The sequence below is a fragment of the Euprymna scolopes genome, chromosome 17, assembly GCF_053919585.1.
Source record: "Euprymna scolopes isolate OS-2025 chromosome 17, ASM5391958v1, whole genome shotgun sequence".
Classification (NCBI taxonomy): Eukaryota; Metazoa; Mollusca; class Cephalopoda; order Sepiida; family Sepiolidae; genus Euprymna; species Euprymna scolopes.
In genome coordinates this window covers 108,279,850-108,302,412 of record NC_136498.1, presented here as the reverse complement: position 1 = coordinate 108,302,412, position 22,563 = coordinate 108,279,850, and the positions used below count along the sequence as shown (strand labels likewise).

Sequence of the window (22,563 nt, the reverse complement as noted above, 5' to 3'; positions counted from 1 at the left end):
AAAGAAAATGGAGCCTTATATACATTGTGTAATAGAAGATACTACTCACACAAGTGACAGCGTCTCTGTTTAGCCTGTCAGATGGCAGAATTGGGAAAGAAAAAGAAGAAAAGAAAAACTTAATTTTGTAGATGGATTCTTTATGGGCATGCGGCATTAATTTGCATATGAAGGGAATAGAAGCTATAAGAAAGATGACTTGAAGAGGACAATGAGTCGAGTTTTTGACAGCTGAGAGAGACCATAGACATTAAGGGTTGGTGTCGTGAATTATGGATAAAACAATATGATTGTGTAATAAATACATCTGGTTTTGGGATGATCACTAGTGATACACATATATACACACACGTACACATATGGTAGGTTCCTTTCGTTTTGACAGACTATGGATACTCACTGTAAGTTTGCCTGTGTGTGGAATTTTTGTAGCAAGAGTTGCGCAATCTCCAACCACAATTCTCCTAAGTCGATTTTGTTAAATACCAGTGGCAAGTGGAGGTTTAGGACGACTAGAAACAATGCCGAGATAAGCAGAGAGCACATACACCACCTAGAATTCTCAGATGGTCACTCATCTGATATAGCCAGGCTCTACATTGCTTAACTTCAGTGATCCGAGGAAAAACGGTGTGTCAACAAGATTATTCCATATACACACACATATACGCACACATATACGCACAAACATATAAATATATATATAGAGTGTAGCTTAATGCGCATAAGCCTGACGAATCCTATAGTGGATAAAACGCAGAATATTCAGTGTAGCTTAATCGCCATATATATTTTATAAATTACTAACTAGCTCTACCTACGTATTGAGCACTTTTGAAGTAAATACTTAAAGTTTACGCATAAATCTATACTTCCGTATATTAAATTTATGTGAATAAATGAAGTAGTTATATATATATATATTTTTTTTTTTTTCTTGTTGATTTTTTTTTAAATGATAATACAATTAATTAGCATCTTCACCTTGAATATTTTTTTATTTTGTTTTTTTAGAAAATCGCTCATATTTTGTTTGGATGTAAACAAATATTTTATTATTTTTATTTTATTATTTTTATTTTACTTATAAATAGGGCTATGACAACAGCATATTCTTTTCATTGCTTTGACTCTGGCGTACATATCCGACACAGTTAGACACAGTTAATCAACCGAGAACCACATCCCTCTATATAAAAGCATATAAGATATCAACGGATACACACTCGAGAGTCAAAACAATGAAAAGAATATGCTGTTGTCCTAGCCCTAAGTATAAAACAGTAATCTACGAACATGCATGGTTCGGGTTCTTACACCTCTTCAGCATAGCTTGACTGTTTCTAAGCACTAGTAATACACACACACACACACACATATATATATATATATATATATATATATATATATATATATACATGCACACACATATATATTTATAAATAAAATGAAAATAATAAAATGAATAAATAAAAATATTATTTGTTTACGTCCAAATAAAATATGGGCGATTTTCTAAGAAAAATATCTTCAAGGTGAAGACACTTATTAACCGTGTTATTGTTTAAAAAATCAACAAGAAATCTACACAAGCTTTAAATAACAGTAAAATAATCTGGGACTTCATGGCATAACAGATAACGCCCCAGACTGTAATGCATATGGTCTGAGGTTCGATTCCTAGAAACAGTCAAGCTACGCTGAAGAGGGGTAGAACCATGAAACATGCATGTCCGTAGATTACTGTTTTATAAGTTATATATATATATATATAGAGAGAGAGAGAGAGAGAGATGCACTGCTGTACAATTCATGCTCTCTACTGATCCAAGTTATGACAACAGGACCATTGCCAGCACCGTCCAAATGCATCGCTGGATTGCCATGAATAACAGAAGCATGCCCAGGGTGATGAAAACAAAGTTTCCGGTCACGGTTATGGTTTTTGGTATGGGTTCAAGTGAGGGCCACATCATGCCACCTCACATCTTTGAAGTCTGCTTGAAAATCAACACCAAAGTGTACCTGGATGTGTTGAAGTGTGTGGTGATCCTCTGGTTATGGCAACAGGACTCTGCGCCGGCCCACAAGTTCCACCATGTGTATATATATATATATATATATATATATATATCAATAATCTTTTTTTCTTTTTTTTTTTTAAATAGTGATGCATTAGAAATTATTAATTACTTTAAAAATGTCTAAACTATTTCTTCATTCTGTATTATTTTAAAATGTGATTTTCAGGGACAGTGGAGTGAAAGCTATTGAGAATCTCATGATGAAGAAAGGCAAATTTGATTATATTTTGTTAGAAACGACTGGATTAGCGGATCCAGGTGAGTGATGGACTTTTTATGTAATTTTTGTTCTTCTTGAATTTCCGTCGGCAGAAAATTTTTTTAGCACAATGCAATGCCTCTGTTCAGTTTCGAAAGACAAAGGATACCCCCTGTAGGGGCAGCTGAGCATGTAATTGTGTGGCAAGGGATGCACAATCTCCAACCACACCTCTCCCGAATCAGCACTGTTTGAGTCCAATGGCAAGGAGAAGTCCAGGACAAGTGGAAACAATGCCAAGATAAGCGGAGAGCACATACAACACCTGGAAGTCCCAAATGTTCACCCATCTGGTACTGGTCAGGCTCATTGTTGCTTAACTTCGGTGATCTGACGGAAACCGGTGTTTCAAATGTGATTATGTCAAGGCTGCTGCAAAAAAGAGAGGGGTTTTGTTTACACTCGAGAGTATCCTGTATCTCTACAAAGCCGCCATTCGCCCATGCATGCAGTATTGTTAACACATCTGGGTTGCCGCATCCGCCACTAGTCTCTCACTCATAAACAGGGTCAAATAGAAAGTCCCGAATAGGTACCGCACTATCAACCAAGCTCCGACTTCTGTCCCATCGCCATAATTTTGCATCCCTGTGTCTGTTTTATGAGTACTTTAATGGGATGTGCAAATTATAGAGAATGAATATGGATGTTGCAAAATGAATACAACTTTTTGTAATATTATTTGAAAACTATTTTGACAACAAATTTTGTGACAAGTAGGAAAAGACCATGATTAAAATGCCTATCTATTAGTAATGGGACGATTCCAAATTTTTTTCCGATTCCAATACAATTACCGATTCTATTCTAAATTCCTGATTCCATTACAATTACTGATTCTGATTGTGATTCTAAAATCGCCTAAAAAAGTAGAATTTCATTTAGGAGGATAGCAAGAATCCTCACCTATTTAATTTTAATTTTATTTCAGCATTCTTGTTTTCCTTATTTTGTTCTTTAATTCTCATATTCCATGAGTGATATTTCTGATAAAGGGGAAAGAATTGCTGTTTTCTGGGCCAGCATCTATCCCATCTAACACTTATGGTTGGCAAGTCTTTGACCATGAAGTAGTATTTTTTTAGCTCCTTACATCAAGTGGCCTCATGCCTTGTTTGGAGCGATTTCCATAAAAAACAAGATTCTAAATATAGATTTTATTATTATTAGACAAAAATCGTAATATTTTCCCAGTGCTTCTTAATATAGTTAACAGATCGATTTTTTTAAAAATGTTGTTTTAATCAATATTACAGACTTAATTGTCATGTTGAAAATAGTTATATATCCCAAAATTCATCGAGTAGAAAGCTATTTATAGTTAAAAGTAAATTTTCTCCAAAACTGGATAAAATTGCATTTTTCTTAGATGTTATAAAGTAGATGATAAGACTTCACACACAGGGGACATAATTCGGAAAGCATATTTTACATTATATTTTAATGGGGACTAACATTTTAGTCTATAGCGATAGATTTTATTTTACTAAAAACACAATAGCAGTTGTCCTACTTGCTGAATTTTCGTAATTTTTGGATATATTACTATTTTCGACATGACAATTAAGTACAGAATATTGTTCTTGCTTAAAACAACATATTTTAAAAATCAATCTATCGACTGTATCTCAACAAACACGGTTTTTGCTTTACATATTATATTGTATCCAAGATTTTGAGAAACTCTTTGTGAGATTTTCATCTCTATTTTTTACTCTTGCCAACAACAGAAACTTAAATTTGGAACAAATTAGAATCTATATATTAATACGATAGCATGTGTGCTATTTTCTGTGTCACACTTACATCTGAGTCATTTAAATTGTTATGCACTTCCATTTCTTGTAATAAATGATTTTAACAAGAATTCTTCATAATTTTTGGTTTCAGTTTCGATTATAGCTGATGGCACTCAAATCATCGTTTTTTTTTTTTTTTTAGAAATAATTTTATCGAGAATTCTTCACTAGTTTTGGTTTCAGTTTCGATTATAGCTGATGGCACTCAAATCATCGTTTTTTTTTTTAGAAATAATTTTATCGAGAATTCTTCACTAGTTTTGATTTCAGTTTCGATTATAGCTGATGGCACTCAAATCATCGTTTTTTTTTTTTTTTAGAAATAATTTTATCGAGAATTCTTTACTAGTTTTGGTTTCAGTTTCGATTATAGCTGATGGCACTCAAATCATCGTTTTTTTTTTTTTTTAGAAATAATTTTATCAAGAATTTTTCACTAGTTTTGGTTTCAGTTTCGATTATAGCTGATGGCACTCAAATCATCGTTTTTTTTTTTAGAAATAATTTTATCAAGAATTCTTCACTAGTTTTGGTTTCAGTTTCGATTCTAGCTGAAGGAGCTCAAGTTATATTCTTCATAAGTTTTGGTTTCGATTCAAGCTGATCATATGGATGTATATTTTTTATTTTTGAAATCACAACTTTATAATATATAAGAATCGATAGAAAATTAACTCTATATATAGAGTATACATGTGAAATCTGCATATATTAAAATATATTTAAACATAGTTTATGACCGGGCTACATTGAGCATCCCTGCTAGCTTAGATAAATATTTTTGCAGTTTTAACAAAAGAGCTACAATAATATTGGGGCGTCTCCATTTACGCTGAACATCCACAGAATGCCAACATCAATATATTATATGTGAAAGAGTCGGCTGTGGAATTTCCACAGGTCCTGCTAGTAAATAAATAAATATGTAAAAGAATTGTTTTTTTTTTTTTTTTTCAAATCAGAAATTACGGTAAAATTTTTTCAATTTTGATACCGATTCCAATATCTGAAAACATTCCGGTTTTTCTAAATCTGATTAATCATCCTGACACTACTAACAGTGATAACTGCACCCTGGAGAAAGGTTATACTTTAATATACATACGGTAATTATATGAGTTGGATATCTGACGAAAAATGTCTCAGGTTTGTATTATTTGAATTCTTCAGACTGCTGGTCTCGTGCAATTCTGAATTTTTGAGATGAGATGTGAATGCTTGTGTTATGTTGATTAATCGAACTATTATTCTCATTTTGGGTGTTATTAGCACAACGTTTTGGTCGCCGCAACCTGCGACCTTCTTCGGATGTTGAAAACATGTTTCCTTTTTCTCTACTACGGAAAAGAGAGTTGGCTCTGCATTACAAGAATTCGAACCATGGGTTTGAGGGTGAGTCCGTAGATCATAAAGAAGGTTCAATCTTCAGGAGTCACTAAGATATTTTTTAAAGGCTTTCCTCAAATCCACGGTTCAAATTCTTGTAATGCAGAGCCAACCCTTTTTTCCTTGGTAGAGAAAAAGGAAACATGTTTTCAACACCCGAAGAAGGTCGCAGGTTGCAGCGACCGAAACGTTGTACTAATAACTCCCAAGATGAGAATAATAATCCGATTAATCAACATAACACAAGCATACTGTTCTTATATTGAGTGTTATTTTCACAATGCTTCGGTTGATGTAACCTCCGACCTTCTTCAGGTGTATCTTGTTGAACTCGGGAATCTTTCTGTCGAAATTGGGAATCTGTACAGAATTTTGAAGAGAACTGGTCATTTAATCCACGGAAGTAGCGTGCTCTCACTCTGTCACCTATGACTGGACAAAAGTCAAAATAGTCGTCTGAAGAATCCAAATGATACGAATAATCAATCCTCAAAAATTAAGAAACGTAGATGTGTCAGGATTGTGAAAAACATGTAAAACTGTAGAGGTAGGCTAGACCTGTCTCTCTGGCTCAAATTCAATGCTAGAAAGAAGACCAGCCTTGTTTTGAATACTGTACATGTGTTGATCATCGAGTCTTTTTTTTTTTTTTTTTTTTGTGCTTTTGAATAAAAAAATGCTCGTCCAGTGTAATTCAGGGGCGATAATCTGAATATGGTTCAAGGGAAATAACCCCTGAATAACTGAGCTATTCATTCATATACGTTCTCCATCTATATTTTCGGGCCAAGATCTCTTCTTCAGATGTTGCCGTTCAATTTCTTGTTCTCTTGTCAGTGGAGGAGAAATCCTTCACGACTGAGACCATTTTTTTCCTCCTTTTCTCCACGTTACAAAATGACCCTGGTGTCTAACTCTGTCCCATGGGGAAGCATTGTAACTAGATACATCTATATCGTCGCAAAGATTTTGATAATTTTGTTTTCAGCTCTTTTCTTTTCCAAATTCTTGCTGCACAAATCCGACTTTGCACGGGAGTTTTTTTTTTTACTTTAATTTTTGTTTCACTGTTTTAATTTTTAAACTATGTCGTTTTATTTTTTTACAAATTAAATTTTTGGTGTTTGTGTAGATTGGTGATCTTTTCAACCAACGCATTTCAGGTGAAAACATTACTACGTAGTTACAAGTCATGTCGAAATTCGTATAAATTCCAAAAATTACGAAAAATGATCCAGTAGAAAAATAATTACAAGTAAAAATAGAATTTATCGAATTATCAAGTTTTATTGCATATCCCCGACGAACCCGCTTAGCAACAAAATCACACCCCTTCACTGTGTATGTACCTAAATGTCAGACAGTTTTCTACTCAAATAACTTCCTCTCTAGAACAGCTAGACTTTGGAATCCCCTGCCTGCTTCCCAAACTTTACTGATATGCAGAAGTTTAAATGTAATGTAAACCAACATCTTGTTAATCTTTTATAGGCATGGCCCCAATTATCAGCCCCTTACGTCCAAGTGGCAATATGCCTTGTTTGGGGTAAAGGTGAATAAAAAAACTTCCAACACATCAGCTATTGGGTCATATTTTTTGTCATTTTGTATTTTATAATAATTTCGCCATGACATGCAAGTACGTAGTATTTTCACCTGAAATGCGCAAGTCTAAAAAATCACCAGTGTTAACAAGTATGAATTTTTTTTTTTTTTTAAAAGATTTTTAGATTCAAGTTTAGTTATTACAGTATCATTTAGTCATTAAATTATTACTGAAACCAAGCTGTTATTAAACTAATTGTTTTTAAGTTAATGTTGTTTTCATCTTTGTTTATAAAAACTAGCAGGCCGCCTGGCGTTGCCCAATTGTAAAATATGCTTAAATGTAATATTTTAATTCATGCACATTTTGTATTTATCATTATAGAACCAGGTCTATATTGATTATCATATTGTACCTAATATATAGTAGTGATTATTTCAAAAGTTTAAAAAAAAATGACTTGTGTGTGCTATTAGCCAGGATCGAAACCAAAACATATAGTTCTTAATCTTATCCGTTAGTGTATTCCCTAAATCCATACAAATAATGCAAAAAATAATGTTGTTTAACTTATAACTTTTAATTAGCGCATGAACAGAAAAAAAATCGGGTATAGTTGACTTATGCCAGGCGAAAGCCAATGTTTTTATTTTCAATTTTGACCCTATTAGCAGCAATTTTTACCCACTAAAAATCAAATCGAAAGTGTGTTACAGGTCCAAATACCCTACATATACAATTTGGACTCTGTAGACCAAATATTCAGAGAGGAGTTTGGTAGAGACTTTTTGCATACATAGATAAGGTCACATTTGTGTGTGTGTATATATATATATATATATATATATATAATTATTTTTTTACTATAATAATTAAATACCTACAGACACTAGTGTTTCATCCTTTTGGGATTCTTCAGTGCAGGGTGTCACGATTACTACCAGTCGAAGGATTCGAACCCCGCGACACGAGACATCTCTGGCTCGATTAGCGGAGGCCGTATCCATTCGGCTACCATTAATCATGTGAAATAGCGTTGAATTTTAAACATTTTAATTTAAATGTTCATTACGTCAGACAGACAGTGATCAAATCGTTATACGATGATCTACGCATAAGAGCTAAATTGACCGACTTTTTAATTCAACAGAAAGTGCTCAACGATAAGAAACGTATTTCTTAAAGGGGCTGTCATAATTATTTTTTTACTATAATAATTAAATACCTACAGACACTAGTGTTTCATCCTTTTGGGATTCTTCAGTGCAGGGTGTCACGATTACTACCAGTCGAACGATTCGAACCCCGCGACACGAGATGTATATATGTGTTACCTTGCTCTTCTGTTAGGTTCAATGTGGCAGTTATTCAGAGAATGGGATTCGGTGTAAAGTCTTTCCTAACTATAAAAAGCTTCAAGCACAGTCATATGCAATGAAATACACATTTTACCATCAGTGTGTATCTCGATAATAAAAAGGCTGGCTGTAGACTAAAATAACAAACAGACACTCAATGAAGTCTGATGCAGATATGGGCGTCAATGGAAATAAAGGCTCTGAAACATCCAAGGTCTGGACCGGCAGGTGTTCAGGGCACCACAGGCTGGACCCAGTTATCAGCAGATGTGCAGAACTGTAGAACGTTCATAGAAGTGACCGTCCGGCACGTGCTGCTAGTGGCGCTCATGTCTGCCTTATTTGAGCCAGAGATGTATTAATGGCAATACTCGAGAACGAGTTTGCTACCATCATGTTTATGTGCTACTCTTGGCCTTCGGGACAAGATAAAAGTGTAGTATCTGTTCCGGCAGATACTGCAAGCTATGAGTAGCTATGACTAGCTATGACTAGCAAAGACCACATGTGGGGGCAACCCCACATGCATGACCTTTAACCAGCTCCCATTTCCCACCTCTCGGGAGCTGGTCCCCTTTTCCCTTCCCCCTCCCTTCACTCCTCACATTAAAAATCGGCCTTGTGCCTAATTTGCTCGGTGAGGGAGCAAATAAATACCATCTGTTCCGGCAGATACTGAAAGCTATGACTAGCTATGACTAGCAAAGACCAGATGTGGGGGCAACCCCACATGCCTGACCTTTAACCAGCTCCCATTTCCCACCTCTCGGGAGCTGGTCCCCTTTTCCCTTCCCTCTCCCTTCACTCCTCACATTAAAAATCGGCCTTGTGCCTAATTTGCTCGGTGGGGGAGCAAATAAATACCATCTGTTCCGGCAGATACTGCAAGCTATGACTAGCAAAGACCAGATGTGGGGGCAACCCCACATGCCTGACCTTTAACCAGCTCCCATTTCCCACCTCTCGGGAGCTGGTCCCCTTTTCCCTTCCCCCTCCCTTCACTCCTCACATTAAAAATCGGCCTTGTGCCTAATTTGCTCGGTGGGGGAGCAAATAAATACCATCTGTTCCGGCAGATACTGCAAGCTATGACTAGCAAAGACCAGATGTGGGGGCAACCCCACATGCCTGACCTTTAACCAGCTCCCATTTCCCACCTCTCGGGAGCTGGTCCCCTTTTCCCCTTCCCCCTCCCTTCACTCCTCACATTAAAAATCGGCCTTGTGCCTAATTTGCTCGGTGGGGGAGCAAATAAATACCATCTGTTCTTCAGATGCTGCACTTCTATTTCTTGTTCTCTTTCAGTGGAGGAGAAATCCTTCACGACTGAGACAATTTTTATTTTTGTACCTTTTCTCCACGTTAAAAAACGACCCTGGTGTCTAACTCTGTCCCGTGGGGAGGCATAGTAAATAGGTACCATCATGTTTATGTGTGTGTGTGTGTGTGTGTGTGTGTGCTAGAACGTTTTCATCTTAAGTTCTACACAGTTATACAGAATGTAGAAACTATGCATAAATAGAATTCAGTGTAATAGTGAAATGAAACCAATCATTTTATAAGAAACCATAAAAATTGAATAACGTTTTTCAAAGGAAAATGCAAATTAGTTAACCTTCATGTAATTGCTCGCATATCAATGACTGAGTATATTAAGAAGTCTGTTTTAATAATTTTTAAATAGAAAAAGTATCTGGTACAGAGTGAATGCGGTATTGTGGCAAATGTTGCCAGTTAAGAGTAAGACTCCAAAGTCAGCATTCTTACACATTTACCGAAGTCACAAAAAACCTGTACCCTCCCCAATTTCTTATAGGGCCCTGTGCCTGAGTTTGTTTACGATTGTGATTTTTTGCTTTTATTTCTTGAATTTTAATTTAATTGTATAATTTTTCATGAGAAAATAAACTATGTAGATAAGATCACAGTGTAGTATCTGTTCTGATGCTACACTTGTTAATTTGTCCTTAGTCAATGGGGGGGACCCAGCTATACTAAGGCAATTTTTATTTTTGCCTACTTCCAGAGTGCCCCTTTTTGGGGAGCTGGTTCTCCCCCCCCCCGCATTAAAAACGACCTTGTGTCACATTTTGCTTTTGTGGGCAAACCAATAAATAGCAATAGGAAAAGTAGGCTTTTAATATCAATGTCAGTGCTAGAAAAAAAACTTCAACTCTATAGGTATATAGATAATTATATACAAATAATTATAAAATATTAATTTGGATTTTTTGAACTACTGTTCTCATCTTGGTTGTTATTCTCACAACGTTTCAACCGATGTAACCTCTGACCTTCTTCAAGTGTATTTTCACAAAAAACATATTTCATGTGATTTTAATGTTAGCAGTCTCCGGGAAAAGTTTGAACATAGTATTTAAATATTTCCTTTATATGCATCAACGTGGAAAATCTTTAAAATAAAATTTAAAAAAAGAAAAAAATAAATAAAAAAAATGAAAAAATTGAGGTCACTAAGAAAAAAAAAAAAAAAATGGTATAATTTCTACTAATGATTAATTTGAAGAAATGTTAGTAGACAGAAGGTCGAGAAAATAAAATGTAAGTTCATAATTTTCATTAGTAAATAATCATTTTCTTTCAAATTTTAATTCTATTTAATCTTCTATAATATAAATCTCACCTGTCTGTTTAAATGTATGTATGTTTGTATGTCTGCCTAAAACTTTCAACAAAGGCGACGAATTTTCACGAGATTGGTATCCTTTTGAAGCTCAACCCTTCGGACGACAAATATCGAAAAATTGGCTAAAAACATTAATTCCTTCACCCTCAACTGGTCAGTTTTCTACGGGGAGGAGTCGCTTTTTTTCGCCGATATTTTGGAAAGTCATCCCCTCTTTTCGATTGGCTAGCCTTAATTTAAACATTCGTCACTTCCGGTTTGGCAATGGGCGCAACAGCAAAAACGTCACATTTTTCTTTTTCACATTCTTCTCCTCCTTCGTGGTACAGGTTTGAGCCCGCCTACCTACTACCACTTTTTTTAAAAATTTGCTCAACACACACCTACAAACACCCGGGCAACGCCGGGCACCCAGGCTAGTTATTAATAAGGAATTGTTTTAGCCTATTTTTGAATGAATAATAAAATTTATGAATAAATCGAGTAATGTAAATTTGACTTTTCGAACAACATTTTACAAAAGCTTTATTTCAAATTCCAAGGGAAAACATTAATAAACAAACGTCATCAATAATTTTAGAGTATTACTTATATCAAGTTAAACATGGAACTTTTTTTAGATAAAAAGTCTATTTTTACTTGTGTACATTAAAAAATTTATTTTGATTAAATAGCATTTTCTTTTTTATTACGCAAAATTAATTAAACGAAATTATTACAATTTGCGTGATCCGTACTTGTGAAAATCAGTGGAGTCACTTTTTTTTTTTTTTTTCTTTTTGAGCGGGGAGGTGATTATGCAGTTTTTAGTTGAAACAAGTATGAAAATTCTCTTTTATTTCATATCTTAAGATTTTAACTTACTCATTGTCATTGAAATTTATTCAGAAAACCGTAAAATTCGATTTCTTTGGACTTGAAACTCAAATGAATTTTTTTTTTTTTTTTTTTAACATTTGTCGCTCCACATTTTTTTTTTTTTTTTGTTAAATTATACATTTTTTCCTTTTATAGATTAACTTTAATCTTTCAAACACAATCAAAATTAAAACGTAAACTAAAAAAAAAAAAAAAAAATTATTATGATAAACCTCTTTTAAAAGCATAGGTGTGTTTTTTTTCGGCCAATTTTGCCCGTACCTACAGACAAATTTTTAACATTTTCGTTCAAATGTTCCTTTTGTTTAGAGGAATCAGTTTGATTTTTAACAAATAATCTATTTCTAAATTGGAAGTGAAAAGGTAACTTAATTTCTTTCTTCTGTCCCTTTTCTTACGGTCATGTTTAAAAAATAAATAAATTTGTATTGAAATTACCAGAATATTAATACTTAGCAGTTTACATCAATTAAGTGTTTATTATTTTAAATTACTGTTTCAAGTCGGGAACTTTGCAAAGCCAGATAGTAATAAATAATAATTAAAAAATGGTTATTCTTTTCGGAGATGGTCCCGACGTCTGCCTCGTTCTGAGTTTGGGGAGAGGCCGTCTGACGTAGGTGATGTCGAGGCAAAAAATTACCCTAACCCTAAAATATGCGATATGTCACAGACAGATGCTTTTACAAATATTGTGAGACAAATCACAGAATTTTACAGGGTTAACTAACTACGTGGAACTATTCTAATCATGTGGACTGCTTTTTTGTTTTTAAATTCTAATTATTTGAACTGTTTATTTTGTAAAATTCCAATTATTTGAACTGTTGAATTATCAAAAATTTGAACTGTTTATTTTGTAAAATTCTAATTATTTGAAGTTTTTATTTTGTAAAATTCTAATTATTTGAACTGTTTAAAATAAAAAAAATAAAAATTCTAATTATTGGAACGGGTTTTTTTCTCCTTAAGTTAACAACTGGGCACTTTATTGAAGGGGTAATCTTCTGCCTCGATACCGCCTACGTCAGACGGCCTCTCCCTGAGCTCAGAACGAGGCGGACGTTGGGACCATCTCCGTAAAGGTTATCCAAAAAAAGAATATGTTTAAGGCACGTAGTCGTGAGAAATACTCAGACACACGCGAGGTAGCCACACAAAGATTTGGATAAAGTATAATCTACTCAAATCTAAGGTACGTAATTCATACTAAAAACATCCGAAGAGTTAGCTCCCTTGACAGAAATCGTTTTGTGTTCCCCATTCATATTTTTATTTGTGCAATATAAAGGTACCAGTTGGAGATTTTACTTTTTGTTTTTTGTTGAAGACTCTATCTAATTACGGTTATTTGAAATTTGTACTGATTGTTCTAAGGGAAGTAACTCTAGTTGGGGTTGTTTTACAATCCAAAGAGGTACGAAAAAGTGGTAAAAAATAAGTACATAACAAATGTTGTGTCAGAAATTGCATGACTGAAATGTGAACTTTCATTGGTTGATGAAGTAATGTCATGTTTTATTACAGTCCTTTTGATTGGTTGATTTAAATTTAAAAAAATTACACCAAACTAATTCTATGGGTTTGTGGTTTTGAGGATTGTTGGAATCTTTTCCCAGCTTGGATGTATTTTCGAAGAGTAATCTTTTCGAAGTGAATGCTTCCTGAGAGCAATATATTCTAGGAGCATAAATAATTACGCCACCTACAGAATTATATTTGACAATTTTATTCTGCATTGAGGAATGGCGCACATTTTCCAAATGATATTACCTCAAGTAATAGCACAAAGCTGGATACTCCAACAGACTAGATAAATTCTTGTCCTGGAATTTAGTAAGACCAAGATATTAGAACAAAAGATATACTGCAACATATGAAAATGGTTAATTGGGGAGAGAAAAATTATGTTCTCAATTTCTTTACTAACTCAGTGCTTGAGAGATAAAGAACTTAAATGGAACATTCGAATATCTATGTATCTCATATAGAGGTCAAGTGTTAGCCCCAGGTTGTGGGCCCCTTGATTTCTGAGAACTTCGACTGAGGTAAAATAAAACAAAAAAGTTGATATGCCGTAAAGCAAACCAAATCATCATTAACTGTCAATCTATCCGTCTCATTAACCTTAAACCTCGAATGGCTTTTAGCTTTGATTTATTGTGACTAATTAATTAAAAAAAAAACGAAAGAATATTTAGCTGAAAATCACAGCTATCTTTATGGAGGAAAAGACAATATTTTTTCCTCATATCATTAAATCAAATATACATTTATTATTTCAAGCATACATACATATATTATTTCAAGAGAAATATTATCATTCGCTTTTACATAATAGCGTTAGATGAAGGAATTTCCTCAGGGTCCAATGTATCAGTAATTTAATAGCAGCCCAATTTTAGAATAATTTGATAGAATAAACATTCGGGACAAGATCAAAGTGTAGTATCTGTTCTGGCAGATACTGCAAGCAAAGACCGTATGTGGAGGCAACCCCACATATAAGACCTTGGTCAATGAAGGGGCAACCCTTCATACCAATTGTCACTATCCAGCTCCCCTACTCCCCGGGGAGTTGGTCCCCATTTCCCCTTGACTCCTCACTTTAAAAATCGGCCTTGTGCCTAATTTGCTCAGTGAGGGAGCAAATAAATGCCTAAAAGTGTAGTATCTGTTCTTCAGATGCTGCACTTCAATTTCTTGTTCTCTGTCAGTGGAGGAGAAATCCTTCACGACTAAGACAATTGTTTATTTTTGTTCCTTTTCTCCACGTTAAAAAACGACCCTGGTGTCTAACTCTGTCCCGTGGAGAGGCATTGTAAATAGGAACAATATCTACAAGACAGTTTAGTTCATAATGCAAGGGAGAGAATTGACTTTATAAATTATGACAGTTATCTCCCTTTGAACATGTTGCGTTTAAAGAAATATTTCGGTAACTTATTTTAATACTCAAATACAAATGTTTCAGCTGGTTTGAACTCTGACCGTCTTTGCGTTGTTTTCTTGTTATTTGATTAATTAGTGAGTTAATAGCATTGGGTTTTAATTTGTTTATTATTATTAACTTATGAAAAGTATCTGGCATTTTATCTAATCTTCTTGGCAGTACTTCACAAATGAAGATTTTATGAAGGGGGTTTTCCATGTCGACTGCAGGCACACTTGTGGCTGACGAGCCCGATGCGTTGCAAGATGTTTTGGCCACAGCAGCTGCAGTCAAAAGTCACGTCAGGTGTGGCTGCTGAGGCTTCCCGAATCTTTCTCCCGCAGTGCTTCTCCCTCAGATTCTCTGTGCGGGAGATCTCAAAGGAGGCAACAGCCTGGTGGGCAGTATGTCGCCAGGTAACGCAGTCAGCAGCGAGAGTAGATCGCTGTGACTTCAGCTGCATGGCCTCGATGCTGGTGATATCTGCCCGCTCGATGACCTCAACATTGGGGACATAGTCACTCCAGTGGACGTTGAGAATAGTGCGGAGACAGCACTGATGAAAACGCTCGAGGAGTCGTAATTGGTGGCGGTAAATTTTCCAGGACTCAGAGCCGTACATTTTATCTAATATAGATACAATAATATGACCAATGGGAAGAAGAGAACATTTCTATTTTAATTAAACATTAATTCGTAAAAAATAATTAAAAAAAAAACAAAAGAACAAAGTGCATGCTGGTGAATTTGATAGTATAATTGAAAATTAATAATAATAATAATAATTGTTTTATTTTTACCCTGTTGAAATTTTTATTTCAATAAAAAATAATTTAATCTGAAAATATTGAAGTTCTGTTGATGCAAGGGAAACACACACATGATCTGATATAAAGTTAATAATGTCATATATATATATATATATATATATATATACATATATATATATATACATATATTTATGTATATATATATATATATAAATATATATATATATATACATATATTTATGTATATATCTATATAATACTAAAAGTCTATGGATCTTGTATGTTTGCAATCAGATTTCCGGTTTTCAACATCCGGTTGCGCATGCGTTAATAGCAACGTCTGCAATCCGTTATTCCAATTCCGGAATTTTTATATCGCTTTTAATACAAACAATTTAATTTAATTTGATCAAATAGTTATTTATATATACAAATAATACATAGATTCATAGATAATTATAATATATATTATAAAATCTATTTATCTATGAATCTATTGATAATATGAAATATTACCCTATACAATTTATGGAAAGAAAACACCTCTCACTTTCCCTCTAATAGATTTCAACACTCCTACTCCCTCTGTTTTCGTTACGTACGCGAGAAATAGTTACGTGTATGTGTGAGAGAGAGAAAAAGGCAGCGATGTAAAACTGGATAGAGTTATCCCCCTTAACTAATGCAGACCTTTTTACTAGAGGGCGTTATTACAAAAAAAATTCTTTTTCTTCTTCCCATGTTTTTTAAAGTCGTCTGCTTACATTTCCAAACGGAAAGCTGAATCGGTAAATGCACACATTTCTATTACATTAAATAGTGTTTTCCTTTACACAATGGGTACTGAATGTTTGCTTAAATTAAATGAAAAAAGTTACATTTTATTTTCATTTTCTATTTAAAAAGCCATTATTAACATGTGGAGAGTGTTTTTTTTTATTATTCTGTACTTTCAACTAACAATTTCATTTAAAAGATGATATATCAAAATTTGAATTTAACTATAATAAGGATTATGATACCTGTTCAGTGCATATTTACCTATAAGTATGACCAACCACTTATAATTCAGTAACTGTAATTAAAAAAAAAAATAACAATTATAATAAACAGAACGACTCATAGAAATCTATCTATATTCTTTTTTCATTTTAATATACTTTCATAGAAATGCTTCTGTTATGTAAAAAAAAACTATTTTCTTTATGCCACAAGTGTCACGCTCATACATGAATTCCATAGCTAATATAACGTACTGACCCAACGGGTCACGGGTGGTCTAGTATATATATAAATATATATATATAAATATATATATATATATAAATATATATATATATAAAGATATATATATATATATAAAGATATATATATATATATAAAGATATATATATATATATAAAGATATATATATATATATAAATATATATATATAAATATATATATATATATATATATATACATAAATATATATATATATATATACATAAATATATATATATATACATAAATATATATATATATATACATAAATATATATATATATATATACATAAATATATATATACATAAATATATATATATATACATATATATACATAAATATATATATACATATATTTATGTATATATATATATATATACATAAATATATATATACATATATTTATGTATATATATATATATATACATAAATATATATATACATATATTTATGTATATATATATATATATATACATAAATATATATATATACATATATTTATGTATGTATATATATATATATATATATATATATATATATACATAAATATATATATATATATACATAAATATATATATATATATACATAAATATATATATATATATACATAAATATATATATATATATATACATAAATATATATATATACATAAATATATATATATATACATAAATATATATTTATATTTATATATATATATACATAAATATATATATATATATACATAAATATATATATATACATATATATATATACATAAATATATATATATATATATACATAAATATATATATATACATAAATATAATATATATAAATATATATATACATAAATATATATATATATATATACATAAATATATATATATATATATACATAAATATATATATATATATATATACATAAATATAATATATATAAATATATATATACATAAATATATATATATATATATACATGTATATATATTTATGTATATATATATATATATATATATATATATATATATATATATATATATATATATATAATCTATACTCCTATAAATTTTATTTTTGTATTGATATTCATAGTAAAAATCCTTTTTTCCATTTATTTAAAAAGAAAACACAACTTTGTTATATATGGATCGTGGAATTGCATTTATCTGTAAAAGATCTAGCTAATTTGCATATTCTTTTAAATATTCATTTTAATTAATTCCTTATTAGTTTTTTCTTTTTTTTTTGTTTTCTTATGGGATGATCATCTTTAGTTAACTATTACGTGTAATTATATTCATGCAGATATTCTACATGATTTATACTTGCGTAATATTTGCCTAGCAAGCTCCTTGTTAATTTTGATCTACAGACATGAAACTTAATATATAGGGTATTTGAACCTATGCGAAATTTTATATTAAGGTTTTAGCCAGGGAAAATGGTGAAAAAGTGTGAAAATTGAGAAAAATGGAATTTTACAGGTGAAGGTCGAATGACAGTATTACAAATATGCATGCATAACGTAATAGCTATTGGTTGATGTTTTAATTTTTAGCCTTGCAGGCAACATGTCTGCATATCTCACGCATTACGTCAAGGGAAAAAGTAAATCGTAAGCTAAACATTTTGGTTTCGATTCTCCCTTGTGGTGCATGAGTCATTTTTTAAAACTTTTTAAATCATTACTATACATTGGGTCCAATATAATAATAAATATAAAATGTGCATTAATCAAAATATATGTTGTGTTTCTCTTATATTTGGTCTTAATGGACGGCCTGCTAATATATATATATACACGCGCACACACACACACACACACGTGTGTGGTCATTCCTTACAATGAAGTTATCGAAGAAAAGACCTTTAAAAAAATAAACTTATCAAGATAAAGAAAGCTCAACACTGTTAAGAGCAGCAATTAAATAAAAAACGAGGAATAAAAATGACATATCTTTACTATATCATCAGTAGGGCTGTGACAACAGCATATTCTTTTCATTCTTCTGGCTCTCGAGTTTATATCCGATACAGTTAGACACAGTCAATCAACTGAGAACCACATCAGTCTATAAAAACATGTAAGATATTAACATATATATACTCGAGAGCCAAAAAAAATGAAAAGAATCTGCTGTTGTCACAGCCCTAATCATCAGATATATAAGGAAAGAATATGAGAGAAAAACCTCTTTAGACCATACCATTCATTTCTTATAAATAAACAAAATAATAATACCATTCATTTCTTATAAATAAACAAAATAATAATACCATTCATTTCTTATAAATAAACAAAATAATAATACCATTCATTTCTTATTAATAAACAAAATAATAATACCATTCATTCCTTATAAATAAACAAAATAATAATACCATTCATTTCTCATAAATAAACAAAATAATTATAACATTCATTCCTTATAAATAAACAAAATAATAATACCATTCATTCCTTATAAATAAACAAAATAATAATACCATTCATTCCTTATAAATAAACAAAATAATAATACCATTCATTTCTTATAAATAAACAAAATAATAATACCATTCATTTCTTATAAATAAACAAAATAATAATACCATTCATTCCTTATAAACAAAATAATAATACCATTCATTCCTTATAAATAAACAAAATAATAATAACATTCATTCCTTATAAATAAACAAAATAATAATACCATTCATTCCTTATAAATAAACAAAATAATAATACCATTCATTCCTTATAAATAAACAAAATAATAATACCATTCATTCCTTATAAATAAACAAAATAATAATACCATTCATTCCTTATAAACAAAATAATAATACCATTCATTCCTTATAAATAAACAAAATAATAATAACATTCATTCCTTATAAATAAACAAAATAATAATACCATTCATTCCTTATAAATAAACAAAATAATAATACCATTCATTCCTTATAAATAAACAAAATAATAATACCATTCATTTCTTATAAATAAACAAAATAATAATACCATTCATTCCTTATAAATAAACAAAATAATAATACCATTCATTCCTTATAAATAAACAAAATAATAATACCATTCATTCCTTATAAATAAACAAAATAATAATACCATTCATTCCTTATAAATAAACAAAATAATAATACCATTCACAATATGAATATCATAGTAAAATTAAAAGACTTTGCAAAAAGATGCCTGTTCACAATGGACACTCAAGAGCCAGGATCTAACTCACTTTGTTTGTAATCTTGACTTCTTTCCTGTACACATCAGATTACTTCTATTTTTAACTTAATCTAACCGTAGACGGAAATTTCCGGTTTTAATATTATTTTTACACATTTATTTATTTGTTTTTGTTTTTTTTCTTTTAATTTTCTTCCTTTGAAGATTATAACGTTGCGTATGGGGCAGCCAAATCAGCCGCCAACATTCCCCTGCTTTTTACTGAAACCAACCGAGAGCTGTTTTTAGTATCCTCGTTGTTCCCTTAAGTGCGATTGTCTGGACCTCTTTTGCACTTGGTTCACCAGGAATATTAGTTAGGTAGGACTTCAGGTTCTTTTTCATAAGCCCTGTGGCATCTATAATAACTAGTATGATTGATACCTCCCTAAGATTCCAGTTTCTTTTCATATCATACGTGAGACCTTAATATTTGGTCTGTTTCTCCCTTTCAGTGCTGTTCATACCTGCATCATTAGGAACACCCATTTCAACCAAGGTTGCAACTCTCTCTGACTTATTCCATATAACTATGGCAGGTTTTGACATATGCAAGCTCTTGTGCTGACTTTACATTCTTTCTGCCATTACTCTCATTGCCTTTCTCTTTCTTTTGAGTTTTCTTTTGCCTTTCTCAACGTGCATCCATTCTCTGTACATGACAAAATGCAAACCACGAAAAAATTAAACTAAAATTCTTTTTGAAAGAAGAAAAACAAACACTGATTTTTTTTTTTTTTTTTTTTTTAAATTTTTGTAAAGGTTTTATTGCACTATAAAAATCTGCAGAAAAAATAATATGAAAAGGCATCTCTACAATATTTGCAAATATTACGAAATACTGAAATGTTAAAAATGGTTTTTGCTGCGATTGGAATTTCGATAATTTTATGTATTACACACACACACACATATATATATATATATATATATATATATATAGATATATATATATATATATATATACATACATATAAAAATTAATGATAAGGTTAAGTGAAAACCAATATATGTTGTGATTTCTTTTCTTATATTTTGTCTTCGTTTATGCATTCTTATTTTTCTACATCGATTCATATCCATATTATCTAAAATCTCTTCCCCCCCCCACACACACACATTTATATATATGTAATATCATTTGATAATATATTTGTTTCCGCAATAATCTTCAGTAGATAAAGAGATTAATATGATGAATTATTATAACTACTATTCTCATCTTGATTCTTATGTTTACATCACAGCTATTTGTCACCTTAACTTCCTGCCATCACGTAGCGTCCTGTACACGTTAGCTTAACTTCTAATGAAAAATTCCTTTCTTTTTTTTTCACTTAATCTAATGTGGAAAATTCTGTTTTTAACTCACGCACAGTCAAAGGTAATAATTGGATGCGGCATTGAGTTCCTATTGTCAGTTGAATGATGAACAATATTAAAAGAGGATTGAAAATGAGAAACGGAATGAACAAAATTTGATTAACTATGGGAACGTTTTAAGTATTTGTTTACAGTGGATAAATGGTTATCTTGTAGCCCCCAAGGAAGCAATCTCATGTTAAGGTGTTCTGCAGATTGAAATTTCTGGGAAAGAAACTCTGTCCATGAAAATTCCATTTGAGGGGGACGAAGGAAAAATTCTTCATAATTGTGATAGAAAATGAGTTCTTGCTGTGAGTGTCTTACAAGCACCTTTTGTGGAAATAATACTTGAGTAGGGAAAGACTAACAACATCTCTTATGTGAGAGAAGGGCTGTCGGAAAGAGAGGAGATCATTGTCTCCACTAGATTTCTAAGTTGATTTGAAGGAAAAATAAAGTAACCTGAATGGCAGCTCGCCAGATGTGGAAGCATTAATTTAGTTCTTTAAAATTGTCATCTTTGGTTCAGCGCTTATTTTTTTTTCTTTGTTGCAAACCATGTTTTATAAGATTCCAAGATATGTAACACTAAAAACTAGCATCATTTTCTTTTCTATTTAGCTAAAATATTGTCATAAAATATTGTGGCAAAATGTTGTCATAAAATGTTGCGGCAAAATGTCATAAAATATTGTGGCAAAATGTCATAAAATATTGTGGCAAAATGTCATAAAATATTGTGGCAAAATGTTGTCATAAAATGTTGTGGCAAAATGTCATAAAATATTGTGGCAAAATGTTGTCATAAAATGTTGTGGCAAAATATCATAAAATATTGTGGCAAAATGTTGTCATAAAATGTTGTCATAAAATGTTGTGGCAAAATGTTGTCATAAAATATTGTGGCAAAATGTTGTCATAAAATGTGGCAAAATGTTGTCATAAAATGTGGCAAAATGTTGTCATAAGACCTTGTGGCAAAATGCTGTCATAAAATGTTGTGGCAAAATGTTGTCAGAAAATGTTGTGGCAAAATGTTGTCATAAAATTTTGTGGCAAAATGT

General features: G+C 31.5%; 1 protein-coding gene across 1 annotated transcript in view; it reads left to right on the top strand.

The window, feature by feature from the left end:
* LOC145296866 (zinc-regulated GTPase metalloprotein activator 1-like) overlaps positions 1-22,563 on the top strand; it is a 269,322-nt gene that overhangs the window by 83,597 nt on the left and 163,162 nt on the right. Inside the window, exon 5 of the mRNA XM_080143000.1 lies at positions 2,251-2,342. Within this exon, the coding sequence (XP_079999126.1) occupies positions 2,251-2,342 (92 nt within the window). The remainder of the gene's footprint in view (positions 1-2,250; positions 2,343-22,563) is intronic.